Raw genomic sequence first — 14149 nt, 5'->3', positions numbered from 1 at the left:
GCACTTTCTTAGATGCTGGTATTACCTAGTAATATTCACTATTCATTAACTGCTGGGAAATTTAAAAATGTTTGTTGATACTCTCTGTTGCTATGTGTCATTGAAAAAAAAAATGAGAAGAACCAACGAGGTCGCTGTGGTGTAGTGGCGCGGGCGTCTGAGACTCTGGACAAGGCCTTTGCTGTGAACCATGGGGAGAAAGTGGAAGCAGAGTTTGTGGTCAGAAGGCCTCGCTCTGCTCTACATGGTCTATGGACCGCTGGGAAGGTGGCCAGGCACTTCCCTTCTCATCTCCACCTCTTCCTCATGAAATGGGCGTGATAATAGCCCTTAATTCATGGATTGTCTTGAGGATTGAAAGAGATGATGCACGTGAAGCTTTTAGCATGATCATGGCATGTAGTAAGCACTTAATACATGGTAACTACTAGCATTATATTGCTATTACCTTCAGCAAATAAGCTGATAACATTATATATGTAAACATTTATTTATTTTTGTACAATTCCAGGCATAAAGTGGATTCTTGATATGCCTGTTTTTAAAATATGCTGCCTTTAAACAGTTCTACAATTCACGCTATTTATTAATGGCCTTTTACCCAATCTGGGACACTATTACAGTTGTGGCTTTACTCAATCTCTTCCTTTTCTTTGCGTAATCTTTTATCTTGAACTACCAAGAGTAGATGAATTGTGAGCTCATAAAGCTGGAACAAATCTGACATTGTGGGTTTGTTCAAACAATTTTTTCAAATCAGATTTACAGAGGGATATAAATGAGAAAAGGAGTTTTATGTTAGGAAAAAAATGGTTTCTGAGAATTCTGAGGCTCCGATGAGTGAAGGGAACCACAGGCTTATCTGCACATCACTTATACCATTTGATGACATCTCTGGAGAATGGAATATCTTCACAGACAACATCAGGGATAAACCTGATCACTGTCCCCTTTGTTGCCACATCTCACAGCTTCTCCCTTCTGTTTCCTCTCACTCTGACTCAAGGAGGGCCCTCAGCGCAGAGAAAATTAAGTCTAGTGTTTGCAGGAGGGCAAGACTGGGAGTGCTGGGGGTGGGGAGGTCACACAGTCCACCACTCTGGCAAAGAGCAGTGTTTATTTGTGTGTTTGAACGTTTGTTCCCTTTGAATATGAAAGAAAAAGAAATGAGGAGTAATTTTAGTAAGGAGGATTTCTAAAGAAGCAGTCATTTGTCAATCTGAAATTTTTTTTTAAAGGAAGAATTCTTGGGTTGGGCTTACAACAAAAATAAATTGCAGTAAGTGTTAAAACTTGCCAGTCAATTACAGGAATATCCTAGTGTTCCATCGTAGTTTCTAAAACCAGACAAAATCATTTCTTGCAAGCAGCTAATTCCACAGAAGTTTCCAAACCCATGAGTTTCACTCCCAGGTTCCCTCTAGGAGCAGAAGTGCAGGTTTGCTTGGGCTCCTAGCCTCTCCCTCAGCTCCCTCTTCTCCCTCTAATGGATCCCTAGATGCTACTGATGGCTCCCGTAACTGATGGCAAATTGCTTGTGGGCAGGGTCTGTGCCTTGGTTTACAGGTGTACATCCACACAGCTCTTAGCACAGTATTTAGATTCATCGAGTATGTGTAATAAAAGGTGTGGCTATGAAAAATCATTTTACAATATTGTTTGGTACGTGGCTAGGAAAGATCCTGAGGCTCTGGAGCTGGGGTGTGTGGAACCTGGAGCAGGGGTGCTCTAAAACTTTGCCCATTTTTATTATTCTGCCAGTGTCATCCCCTCATTTCTACACTTCCTAAGGATTAGAGGCAGGCACACAAGGCATAGACAGAATATGACAAGTCAGAGAGAATTCGAACACTTATTTTAACCTTTTCACCAAATTTTTGTCAGAGAAGGAAATGAAGCAAGATACCAAGGTCAAAGCCTCCTCTCTTTTCCTTTTTCCTATCCGCTCTTCTGGTGGAGATGCTCGGCTATAAAATGGCTCAAAAGAAAAACAGCTGGAACGTGGAAAAAGCAATGTAATCAGCTGGTGCTGCAAAGGGCAGTGATGCATGGATGAAGGGGTTGCTGGGGTGACCCAGGCAGCAAGGACCCTGAGGGGGCAGGTAACCAGAAGCTGCCTTGTGGAGGAACCAAACCTCCGGAAGGATTTTTTTTTTTTTTTTTTTTTTTTTTTTTTTTTTTTTTTTTTTTTAAGAATGAAATGGGCTGGGTGTGGTGGCTCACTCCTGTAATCACAGCACTTTGGGAGGCCAGGGCGAGTGGATCACCTGAGGTCAGGAGTTCGAGACCAGCCTGGCCAACATGGCGAAACCTCATCTCTATTAAAAATGCAAATATTAGCCCAGCGTGGTAGCACGTGCCTGTAATCCCAGCTACTCTGGAGGCTAAGGCATGAGAACCTCTTGAACCTGGGAGGTGGAGGTTGCAGTGAGCTGAGATCGCTCCACTACACTCCAGCCTGGGTGACAGAGTCTCAAAAAAAAAAAAATGAAATGCGCAAGTCTCAGGTATTTATGGACTGGTGAAGAGTTGCGTGGAGGGCGGCATTCCCATCAAGGTGGCATCAGGGGCAGAAATGGACAAAAGAACTCCAGTGCCATCATTGTAGAAGATGTGGGCCACAGACATACATGAATGGGCACCAAGGGAGGTCTTAAAATCTGCAACTAGGTATGAGCCCAAAGGCATTGGAGCCATTCTGAGTAAGGCTAGTCAAGGTGACGATAGAAATGCCCAATCTTTACACAGGCACAGGAGTCAGCTGGAGCAGAAGGCCTGCAGGGAGAAGTTGAGTTTTCTTCTCTAGCTATCTCAGGCCACCCAGAAGTCAGGGGATGTGACCAAAGGAAAAGGTGATCAGAAGGCAACTATACCTGCTAGCACAGTGACATCACTGAGGGATATCAATGCCATCCTCTGCTCTTATGTCCTGCAGGGATATGGGAATTAGACTTAGTTCTAGTAGCCAGGAGACTCTGGAGTCCTAATTCAGGTCAGTTTCCCAGTGATCTGTCCTCAGTTTTTTACCTCTCCCCTCCCCACGCTCACCTTCTAAGTTCAATTAATAATGAATATAAATGCCACAAGCCATTAATGTGTGAGATTGTGATCCAGGGAAACCGACAAGTTAGAAATTTGCAATATGAACTCATTCATTCAACGAATATTAGTTTAGAGCCCATGAGCAAAGTATGAGCAATGTAGAGACACAGCAATGAATTACAAGGGATTCTTCACCCCTGAAGCTTCAAATGAATATAACATTCATTTTCTCAAATCCTTTCATATAAAATCCCCAAGAACCCCCTTCAGTGGTTCTCTAGAGAGATATTTTTTTCTTCAGAGACTTTCATAATATAATCTATTTGCAAAACAAATAAATGGTCAGAGGGGAGAAAAAAAAAACAACCCGAGGAAACCAAAACTAGAATTATCAGCCAAAAACAGAGAATAGAAGTCTTATCTGAAATATACTGATAGGGCAGGTGCAGTGGCTCATTCCTGTAATCCCAGCACTTTGGGAAGCTGAGGCGGGAGGATGGCTTGAGCCCAGGAATTCAAGACCAGCCGGGGCAATATGGCAAGACCCCATCTCTAAAAAAAAATAAATTAAACTAGCCGGGCATGGTGGCACACGCCTGTGTTGAAACCCTAAGAAAGCTTCTGAAACCCTGAAAAACTGAAACTGTGAGAAAGGTTCTAGGGGATGATTTGTCTCTTAAACCAAATTTATTTTCCCTTAATTACTATATGCACTTAATTTTAAAAATCAAATCTATGAGGCTTCTATCAAAAATTATCAGTCCCTGGCCCACTTCCCCCACCTAAATTCATCCACAGAGTTAATACTTCCCACTTTGTCAGCTCTTTATTCTACTACACTAAATTATATCCATATTGTATGATCTTGAATCAGCTTTTTAGACATTATCCACTGACTTCCAGTTGTGGTGGATGAAGATTTCACTCCCCAACACTGCCATGTCAAAGCTGGTGTTTAGAGAGTCACACTGTTACAAACATATGGATTGTACTGGTTGGCACAGAAGCCTCCTCACTATCCCTACCACTCTCGCTGCTCCAGCTCCATGTCCTGGGACACCCCACCCTGCCCCAAGACCCAGCAGCTATAAGGGCCTCCACACCCCACCTTAGTGCTTTAACCAATGTCCATCTGACTGTTCAGTGCCCATGCTGTACTAATTGCTAATTCCCATCCTTTAGCCTCCCAGTATAACTGTCCCCAATTTTTTTTTTTTTTTTACTGAATTCAGATTAAGGTTTTTATTATTATGGCTATATAAATATTGTTCACTGGAGAACTAATTTGTAACCATGATTACATTTCTTTTTTTGTACAGCTTTCTGCCTTTACTGTAGTGAATAACTGCCTTATTTTTTGTTTCTTTGAACATCTTAATCATATTACAAAACATCTCCTTTATACAATTTTCTGCATAGTTAACATTATCACTCATGTTGTCACTTTTATTTTTCTGAAAATATCTCTTTTGGAGTCCTACATAGTCTTTTTTTTTTTGGAGACGAAGTTTCGCTCTTGTTGCCCAGGCTGGAGTGCGATGGCGTGATCTTGGCTCACTGCAACCTCTGCCTCCTGGGTTCAAGCGATTCTCCAGCCTCAGCCTCCTGACTAGCTGGGATTACAGGCATGCGTCACCACGCCCGGCTAATTTTGTATTTTTAGTTGTTGGTCAGGCTGGTCTCGAATTCCCAGCCTCAGGTGATCTGCCTGTCTCGGCCTCCCAAAGTGCTGGGATTACAGGCGTGAGCCACCGCACCCGGCCTACATAGTCTTATTCCAGCTTGGTCTGCCTATTGTCCAAATCTGCTGATTAGTTAGTAGCCTGTAGACTTGAGTGTGCTGTGTTTTGGGAGCCTTAGTTTCCCAGATCCCATGGCTGCTGCTTTTTTGGTTTACCCTTTGGAATAGAGCACAGCCCCTGGTAGAACCCCCAAACAGGATGCCTTGGAGGTAATTTTTTTTTGACGCTTTGCATATCTGAGAATATCTTTTAGCTAATCATGCACTTGACCATTAGTTTGACTGTGTATAAAATCCTAGGTTGTATATCATTTATGCTGAGAATATTGCTCCAGATGCTTCTAGATTTTAGGATTGTTGTTTAGTAATTTGATGCCATTCCAATTCCTCTTGGTATTCCTCAGGTCTGGGAATGTTTCTTGTGCTATTTCTATTTCTTTATTCTCTTCTTAAATTGAGATATACTTTACCATCTCACTCACCCTTTTAAAGTGTATTGTTCAATGGTTTTCAGTATATTCAACAAGCAGTTATGAATCACCATAATCAAATTTAGAGGGTTTTCATCACCCTCAAAAGAGATCCCAGGCCAGGCGCAGTGGCTCACGCCTGTAATCCAGCACTTTGGGAGGCAGAGGTGGGCGGATCGCTTGAGCTCACCAGTTTGAGACCAGCCACATAGCAAAACTCCGTCTCTACAAAAAATACAAAAATGAGCTGGGCATGATGGTGCATGCCTGTAGTCCCACCTACTTGGGAGGCAAGGTGGGAGGATGGCTTGAGCTGCGGGGGCGGAGGTTGCAGTAACCCAAGATAGCACCACTGTACTCCAGCTTGGGCAACACAGCAAGACCTTGTCTCACAAAAAAAAAAAAAAAAAAAAAAAAAAAAAATCCCATACCCATTAGCAGTCACTTCCTATTCCTTCCACCCTCTCCATCTTTCCAGCCTTAGGCAGTGACAGATCTATTTTTTGTTTCTGTAGATTTGCCTATTCTGGACAGTTCATTTACATGGAGTCTACAAAAGACAGCAGTCTTTTGTGAGAGGCTTCTTTCACTTGGCATGTTTTAAGGTTCATCTACACTGTGGCATTTACCAGTACCTTATTTCTTCTTATTGCCAAATAATATTCCATTGAGTGGATAGTCCACATTTTATTTATCCATTCATCAGTTGATGAATGTTCAACCTGCTGCTACAAACATTTGTGTGTAAGTTATTGTGTGAGCATGTTTTCAATTCTCTTAGGTTTAGAATGTGGAGTAAAATTGCTGGGCCATATGGCAACTGCATTATCTCTTTGATAATTTTGACTCTGCTGCTTTTTCTGCATGCTCTCTCTGGAATGGGTATCAATTTGACTTTGAACTTTATGAAGTTATTCTCTTTATTCTTACTTTTCTAATTTGCCATTTCTTAATCTTTGTGTTTTACTTTTGGGAAAATTTCATTTTATCTCCCAGCCCTCCCACTGAATTATTTCAACTTACATATTTTTAATTTTCAAAAACTTTCTCTTGTTTACTGAACATTATTTAATAGCATACCGGTTTTCAAAAAATGCATGATTTTCTCTTCTTTCTGGGAGTACAGTTGTCATTCTGGGATTTTGCTTTGTATGTATCTGTTTTCTTTGAGGTCCTTTATTCTCTTTGGTTTTTGTTTTAATTCACTCAGTTAACCACTATGCATCGAGGGCCCATCATGTGCCAGCAATTATTCCAGGTGGATGGAACAAAGATTCCTGCCATTAAGGGACTCACAGTTTTTTGGTCTGTCTTTGATGCTGGAGACTCTCCTCAAATATTTGGTGAATCAGTTTTGTGCATTTTTAAAATATAAAACTTAAATAAAGTGCAGAAATTTTAAGTGTATAGTTCAACAAAATTTTACATATATACACAGCCATGTGAGCACCACTCAGATCAAGATACAGAACATTTCGCTCACCCAAAAATGTTTCCCGTGCCATTCCTAGTTAATATCTCCCCTCTCCCCAGAAGGAACCACCATAGCTTAGTTTTGCCCATTCTATGATTCCATACACAGTATGTATTCTCTTGTGCCTGGCTTTGCTTCTTTTATTCAATATAGTATCTTTGATATTGATCCACGTTGTTATAACAGTAATTTGTTCTTTATTCCTGTATTCCTTCCCTGATTATTTGCCTAAAACATTCAAGACTGCTCAAATGTCACCTCTTCTACAAAGACTTCCATGACTTCTTCCCTAAGTTCCACACATACATCTATCATACCATTTGCTGCATGGCATTGTCATTGTTTGCACACTCATCCTCTTCACTGGAATATGAGCTTCCTGAAGGCAACACTTATCCTGAGTGTTTTCATTTCCTTTATCAAAAGAAGTAATAACAGTGATCATAGAGTACTCATATGCGCCAGTTATTAGTCTAAGGCCTTCACATTATGAACTCATTTACTTCTCAGAATAACGCTATGAGGTAGGCATAATTATTATCCCCATTTTGCATATGAGAAAACTGCAGCATAGACAGGTTATGTAACTTGCCCAATGTCACTGAACTAATAATGGTAGAACTGCAATCTGAACCCAGATGATCTGGCTCAGAGGCTGTGCTCTTAAGATCTCTGACTTGATCCGAGTAGGTGTCCAACTGTATGTGTTGAAGAGATGAATAAATGAATGAAGGTGGATAGAGAAGATAGGTGTTCACCAGAAATCAAACAAATTCAGCCTTAGAAAAGAAAAAGTACATCTTACAAGATGAAATCATACTGTTTGAAGCAAATAAAAAATTTGATTTTATTCACTTTGTCCTCTATGGAGCCCAAGCCATAAAGGGCCAGGGAAAGAGGTCTAGGATAAGATTTTCTGTAGGCTTGTGTTATGGACTCAATGTTTGTGTCCCCCCAAAATCTGTATGTTGAAGCCTTAACTCCCATGTGCCTGTAGCTGTACTTGGAGATGGGGCCTCTAAGGAAATAATTAAGGTTAAATGAGGCCATAAGGGTGGGGCTCTGATCTGATACAATTAGTGTCCTTATAAGAAGAGACACCAGAGAGCTTGCACTCTGTCTCTCTCTCCACACGCATGCACTGAGGAAAGGCCATGTGAGGACATAGTAAGGAGGTGGTCATCTACAAGCCGGGAAGACAGCCCTCACCAGAAACTGCGTTTGCCAGCACCTTCTCATGGACTTCTAGCCTCCAGAACTGTGAGAAGTAAGTATCTGTTGTTTAAGCCACCCAGCCTGAGGTATTCTGTTATAGTAGCCTAAATAAACTAATGTAGATTTTGGTACCAGTTTTCAGAAACCAGCTTTGACAGTGTTCTCTCTTCTTTGGGACTGGATTTAACCTTCTTGTGTTCTTATTATTATTATTTTGAGACAGGGTCTCACTCTGTCACCCAGGCTGGAGTACAGTGGTGCCATCCTGGCTCACTGCAACTTCTGCCTCCTGGGTTCAAGTGATCCTCTCATTTCAGCCTCCTGGGTGGCTGGGACTACAGGTGTGTGCCATCACACCCTGCTAATTTTTGTATTTTTTTGTAGAACTGGAGTTTCACTATGTTGCCCAGGCTGGGCTCAAGTAATCTGTCCACCTCAGCCTCCCAAAGTGCTGGGATTATAGGCATGAGCCCACTGCGCCTGGCTATTTCTTTTCTGAAAGAGAATTTTAAGACCCTATTTAATCCAGACTTTTTATCATAGAGCAGGATTTGATTTTCAATTTTTTCCTTCGACCTTTCCAATTCCTTAAAACTACAGACTTTCTTGCTTTTAATCCTTAGCTTACTAGTTCTTGGCCTATGCAGAAATGCAACTTCTCCTCTTACACAGTATACTTATTCAATACTATTACTGCTATTGGTCATGCTTTTCTTAGTTAATAATGCTAATGCTAATATGTACTGTCTTTCCCAGTGGTATTTCTATTTTAAACTCTGCTATAACTATGGAGTAAAACTTTGGGCTCTCAAGAGGATTTCAAATCTCAGCTGTCTGCCTGGGGACTTTAAAATATAACCATTTTTTAAAAAAATATAAAAATTTCCAACACAAAGTAGAATATATTCATTACACAGATTCAACATTAACAGGATTTTTGTCACATTTCCTTAATCGATTCCTTTTCTTGTTTCTCTGCTGAATATTTCAGAGCAAATCTATCATGTCATTTAAAAACTCTATGTAGCACAATATACCTCTCTTAAAAGGGAGGAGGGACCATGTTCTTATATAATCAAAATGCAATTAGCTTATATAATCTAATAGAATTAACAATAATTCTTTTGTTTGGGGACCTCTGAAGTGAAACAAATCATACAGAATTTTAATACTATAAAAACATTAGCACTGTAAAAACAGCAACATATTATGCAGCCTCAAAACAGTTTTAAACTGAAGTCTAGCATGTTCAGAAATGCAGGGTGCTGACCCACCATCCAACTGAAGCTGAGCTCAGGAATGCCTAAGACAACTCATAAAAATACACAGCATCAAGATCAGTCTTTGTACAGTATTTCAATGAAAAACACATAGCTGTGTACAAATATACAGATCTCAAACTGTAACACTGAAACACAAAATGCAGTAAAGTGGCTTTATAAGTTTTCTTCACTGAGACAGACCTTCTGGTGACTTCTGGTGAATCTAGACATTTATGATTATTAATACATAATAAGCAAGAGAAATACAGATTTTCCAACCTCATGATCAGTAAATTCCTTTGAAAAATGAATGAAGGTATCAGAGTCATCAAAAGGGGAAACAGTTGGTAAGTTTGATGGCCCTGCCTACACTGTATAATGTAAGACACACAATAAAAGCTATAAAAAACTATAGTTAAATGTTAGAAGTAAAGCCAATATCGTTTTCTCAGACTTCTCCCAGTGATTATATACCTGATATATAAACATCTTCAAATGTAAAATAGTTCAATAACACAATGACACTTTGCCAGTGTATTAATCTGATATATATTTTGAACTGGAATGATCTGTAAAGAAATAAATAAGAAACCCTAAAAAGAAACCATTAGTTCCAAGTCAAATTATGTTAATGGTCTATAGAAAAAAGTAAGTGTGGGCAGGAAACATTGGCTACATGCCAATTTTTATTTCAAAGAGTAATGTTGCACAAATAATAGTTATCATTGTCTTACACAACAAAAAATCCTAAAATTAATCTCACAAACCTAAATTAGCTGAATATGGAGTAACAAAGTCAAAGCCAGTATTATCATCAGCACATTAATTTGATAAATCAAACTACATCTTTAAAAAAAAACCCTGCATCTGCTGCTGTGCAGAACTGATAATTACTTTTCAGCATGTAAACGAAAAATCATTATACAGCTCTCTCTTTTTTTTTTTTTCCTAGAAAGATGTATACCAGGGAAACACAACAGAATTTGTTACTTGTTAAATCCCACAAAAGCTACAAGGGAGCTGAGAGTTGATGGCACTTAAGGACAGTAAAAGTCTGCACTTTTAATATTTTTAATGCCCACTGATGGGCTTTGTGTCAATACTTTTTAAAATGCTTTTTATTTACAATAGATAAAACAGTAAGGAAATACAATATTATATCATATCCCCGCACAGAGATACTATATCTGTATAAATGAATCACTAGTAAAAGAGTTATTTCTTATTTCAAATGAAGTCTTATCTAGGTATTAATTAGGCTGTAATCTAAATGTTGATGGTGCCTATTTTCAACTCCCAAAATAAACAGAAAGAGCTCATGTATCAAGATTAATTTTCTTTGGCCGCAATGGATACCATTTTCTTTGGGGGCAGTCTTTAGTTTGCTTTCTTTTCAGTACCACGTCAGAGGTTTTCCTGGAAGCAGTCTCTGTTGGTGTGGTTTCTATCTGTGTTATAAAGTTCTCAGGTTTAGCATCTGGTTTCCTACAACAACTGGAAAAGACTTCTTGGTGAATCCTCTGGAGGTGGATAACAGGCTGCATCCTGAGAACTTGGGAAAATCCCTCTCCTTGTTCAATTAATGCAGGCAAGGACTTCAAACAAACAAACAAACAGTAATATTCAACATTAATCTCAGGTTGAAACACAAACAGACAAAGATGGACGCAATACTCTAAATTTTTTTTTTTCTTGAGAAGTCTTGCTTTGTTGCCCAGGCTGGAGGGCAGTGGTGCGATCTCAGCTCACTGCAATCTCCACCTCCTGGGTTCAAGCGATTCACCTGCCTCAGCCTCCCGAGTAGTTGGGACTTCAGGCGCACACAACCACACTTGGCTAATTTTTGTATTTTTAGTAGACGTGGACTTTCACCATGTTGGCCAGGCTGGTCTTGAACTCCTGACCTCAGGTGATCTGACTGCCTTGGCCTCCCAAAGTGCTTGGATTATAGGTGTAAGCCACTGTGCCCTTGCTGATCCAGGCTTTAAATGCTGGATTGTAGGTTACCTATGTGGGCAATCTGCTTAGCCTCTCTGTGCCTCAGCTTCCTCAACTACAAAAGAAATAACAGTATCTGTCTCATAGGATGTAAGGATTACATGAGACAATACATGTAAAGCAGTTGGATGGTGCCCATACCAATTATTCAATACATTTTAGCTGGTATTATTATCCGAAACTGTTCGGTGAACTGCTAACACCCAGAACACAAAAATATAATCAACCTTTAAAGAAGACAGGTATATTACCTGGCACATAGTAGGTACCTGATAAATGGTAGCTATTCTAAATGTTACTGTTGCTTAATAAATTCATTAAAGATTTATTTAAAAGACCGCTGAAAATTCCTGTTACAGCAGACTGAAACACATATGAATGTTGAATGCAAATACCTAGCCATTTATTTTGTTCGTTTGATAATTTTTTTAGCACATAGCTTTTACCTTCATGGCTTCATTGATCTCCTTTGCTACTGTTTCCCCTCTGCATTTCAAATTTTCCATATGAGGGGCTGCAAAAAAATGGCCAAACAGTATTTTAGGTTTTTATCTAATAGCAAATCATAAAAGGCATATAGATACTATCTGAAAGGCATATAGATGCTATCTGGACAAAAATCTGGTAGGATGATTCACCTCAGCTTAATCTTTCTTAGAGTGAGACCATTATAATAACAGAGTAAAACTAAAAGTTATAAGCATAAGATGGTAGACAAAATTCTATTTTGAGTAGTCATAACACTGTGTGCCCCTAAAAGAGAGTTCAATGTTCATTCTATACATTACCTACCACTATGTTTAACATCTTTGAGCACTATCGTCACATTTTTAAATAAATACTTTTTATATTACTCTGAATTTTATAAAAGTAACACATATTCGATCTTACAATATACAATCACACTGCACTGAGATCATGCCTAGATGGAATTAATCTGGAACAGATTATCAGTAATATTACTTTCTCTTTCCTTACTTCCTAATACATATTTTCTTCTTCCAATCTTTGCATATTCAATGATACAGAAAGATAAAAATCTTACTAAAACTCCAAACAAAACTGAAAATAAGAAAAAATTGTTCCATTATGAAATGATCTATGAATTAGTTTTTAGAACAGTAGTTCTCATCAGAAATTTCTTAGAGTCAAAGCAAGTATATAACTATGTTAGGAGGGCCACATTTTTACTGGCTAGAAGAGATTGGTCAATAACCCAGGCAAAATATTTCTTTCCTAACTGCTATTTTTCTTTTCTGACTTGTCTTAGGTTCATCTTTAAAAAGTGAGAACATATTTAGAAAAATGGAAATGAACCACAAAAACAGTTAACTGAAAGAGGGCACTCAAAGAAGGAGACAGACAATGGCAACAGGATAATCTCAGAAAAGGGTTTTTTTTTTTTTTTTTTTTTGTACCAGAAATTTCTTTGGCAATTTGGTGAAACCTATGAATACCTTCTCAGAAAAATTTTTAATGTACTTGTTTTTTAAATTGAGGTATAATTTATATATAGTGAAATGTATAGACAGTAAGTTCAGCATTCAATTGACAAGTGTATACCAAGACACAGGACATTTTCATCACCCTAGAAAGTTCTCTTGTGCCCCTTTCCCAGTCAGTTTTCTCCATAAGAAGCAACCATTTATCTGATTTTAATCACTATACATTAGTTTTGCTTATTCTTAAATTTCAGAATGTTTTAAAATAAAATTTAAAATGTTAAGTAGAAAATTGTGATAGGTAATATATGTGCTTCTTTACTGATGATTTAAATAACAAAATTGATGGCATAATGATTACCATAATATAAAAACAATGAGTGTAAACAACAGTGTGAGGTATCTACAACAACAGAAAATGAAAATATCTGTAGCTTTAAGTAACAGAAAGAAAGTTAGTGATACTGATAACATCACCACTATTACCTACATTCAAAATGGAAGGAAATGCTAAATTTCAGTTTGAGGCTAGTAAAAATAAAAATGTACTTTTTTTCCTATACAAGTTCACAGGAGAGTCCTAAGGATCCTTGCCTTGGAATAACATCATAATTTCTATTATTTACAATTTGAGGAGATTCCCCAAAAGTACTCAGGGGCATAACAATTGTTAAATTTTCTCTGTGGTATAGCAAATAAATAATTCATCCTTTGGGCCTCCTGTGGCAATATGGATTCTAGCCAGGCCCACACTTACTCTCTCTTCAAGCTTGCACACCTGTGTAGGAGCTATGCGTTCAACAAACATTTATGATGTATCTTCCATGGGCTAGGCTTATGATATGGTTTGGATCTGTGTCCCCACCCAATCTCATGTCGAATCGTAATCCCAACGTTAGAGGTGGGGCCTGGTGGGAGGTGATTGGATCACGGGGCGATTTCCCCCTTGGTACTGTGTTATGATAGTGAGTGAGTTCTCATGGGATCTGGTTGTTTGAAAGTGTGTGGCACCTCACCCCCAAAACAGCTTCTTCCTGTTCCATCCATGTGAGGTGCTAGCTCTGCCTTTGCCTTCTGCCATGACTACAAGTTTCCTGAGGCCTCCCAAGAAGCTGAGCAGATACCAGCATCATGCCTCCTGTACAGCCTGCAGAACTGTGAGCCAATTAAACCTCTTTTCTTTATAAATTACTCAGTCTCAGATATTTCTTTACAGCAGTGTGAGAACAGACTAATACAGCTGAGCAGTACGTACTTATAATAAGTAAAAATGGTCCCTGCCCCTCAAGGAACATTCAGTTTAGAAGAGAGAAGCACAGGAAGTTCTTCAAAATTAGCTCAAACTTTTCCTGGGTAGTCTCATGTTTCCATGATCTTGGTTAACACATACCTCACCTCCTGCCTGAATGGGCCCTGCCTTGCTACAGGCTCCCACTGGGTCCTGCACAGTTCTAGTACAATGCCTGGAAGACATCATTGCACTAATTTGTGTAGAATAAATTTCT

General features: G+C 39.0%; 1 protein-coding gene across 2 annotated transcripts in view; it reads right to left on the bottom strand.

Annotated features, from left to right (window-relative positions):
• Positions 1-9872: 9872 nt before the first annotated feature.
• NSL1 (NSL1 component of MIS12 kinetochore complex) overlaps positions 9873-14149 on the bottom strand; it is a 52325-nt gene continuing 48048 nt past the window's right edge. The window contains exons 5-6 of one of the 2 annotated variants that reach the window (XM_002809471.6): positions 11649-11716; positions 9873-10799 (exon numbers count right to left, since the gene is read on the bottom strand). In XM_002809471.6, the coding sequence (XP_002809517.1) occupies positions 10521-10799; positions 11649-11716 (347 nt within the window). In that variant the 3' untranslated portion in view covers positions 9873-10520. Of the gene's footprint in view, positions 10800-11648; positions 11717-14149 lie in introns of those variants that run through there. The other variant, XM_009237867.2, reaches the window with a different exon arrangement.

Source organism: Pongo abelii, chromosome 1 (genome assembly GCF_028885655.2).
Source record: "Pongo abelii isolate AG06213 chromosome 1, NHGRI_mPonAbe1-v2.0_pri, whole genome shotgun sequence".
Classification (NCBI taxonomy): domain Eukaryota; kingdom Metazoa; phylum Chordata; class Mammalia; order Primates; family Hominidae; genus Pongo; species Pongo abelii.
The sequence above is the reverse complement of the archived record's forward strand: the minus strand, read 5'-3'. Positions and strand labels throughout refer to the sequence as shown.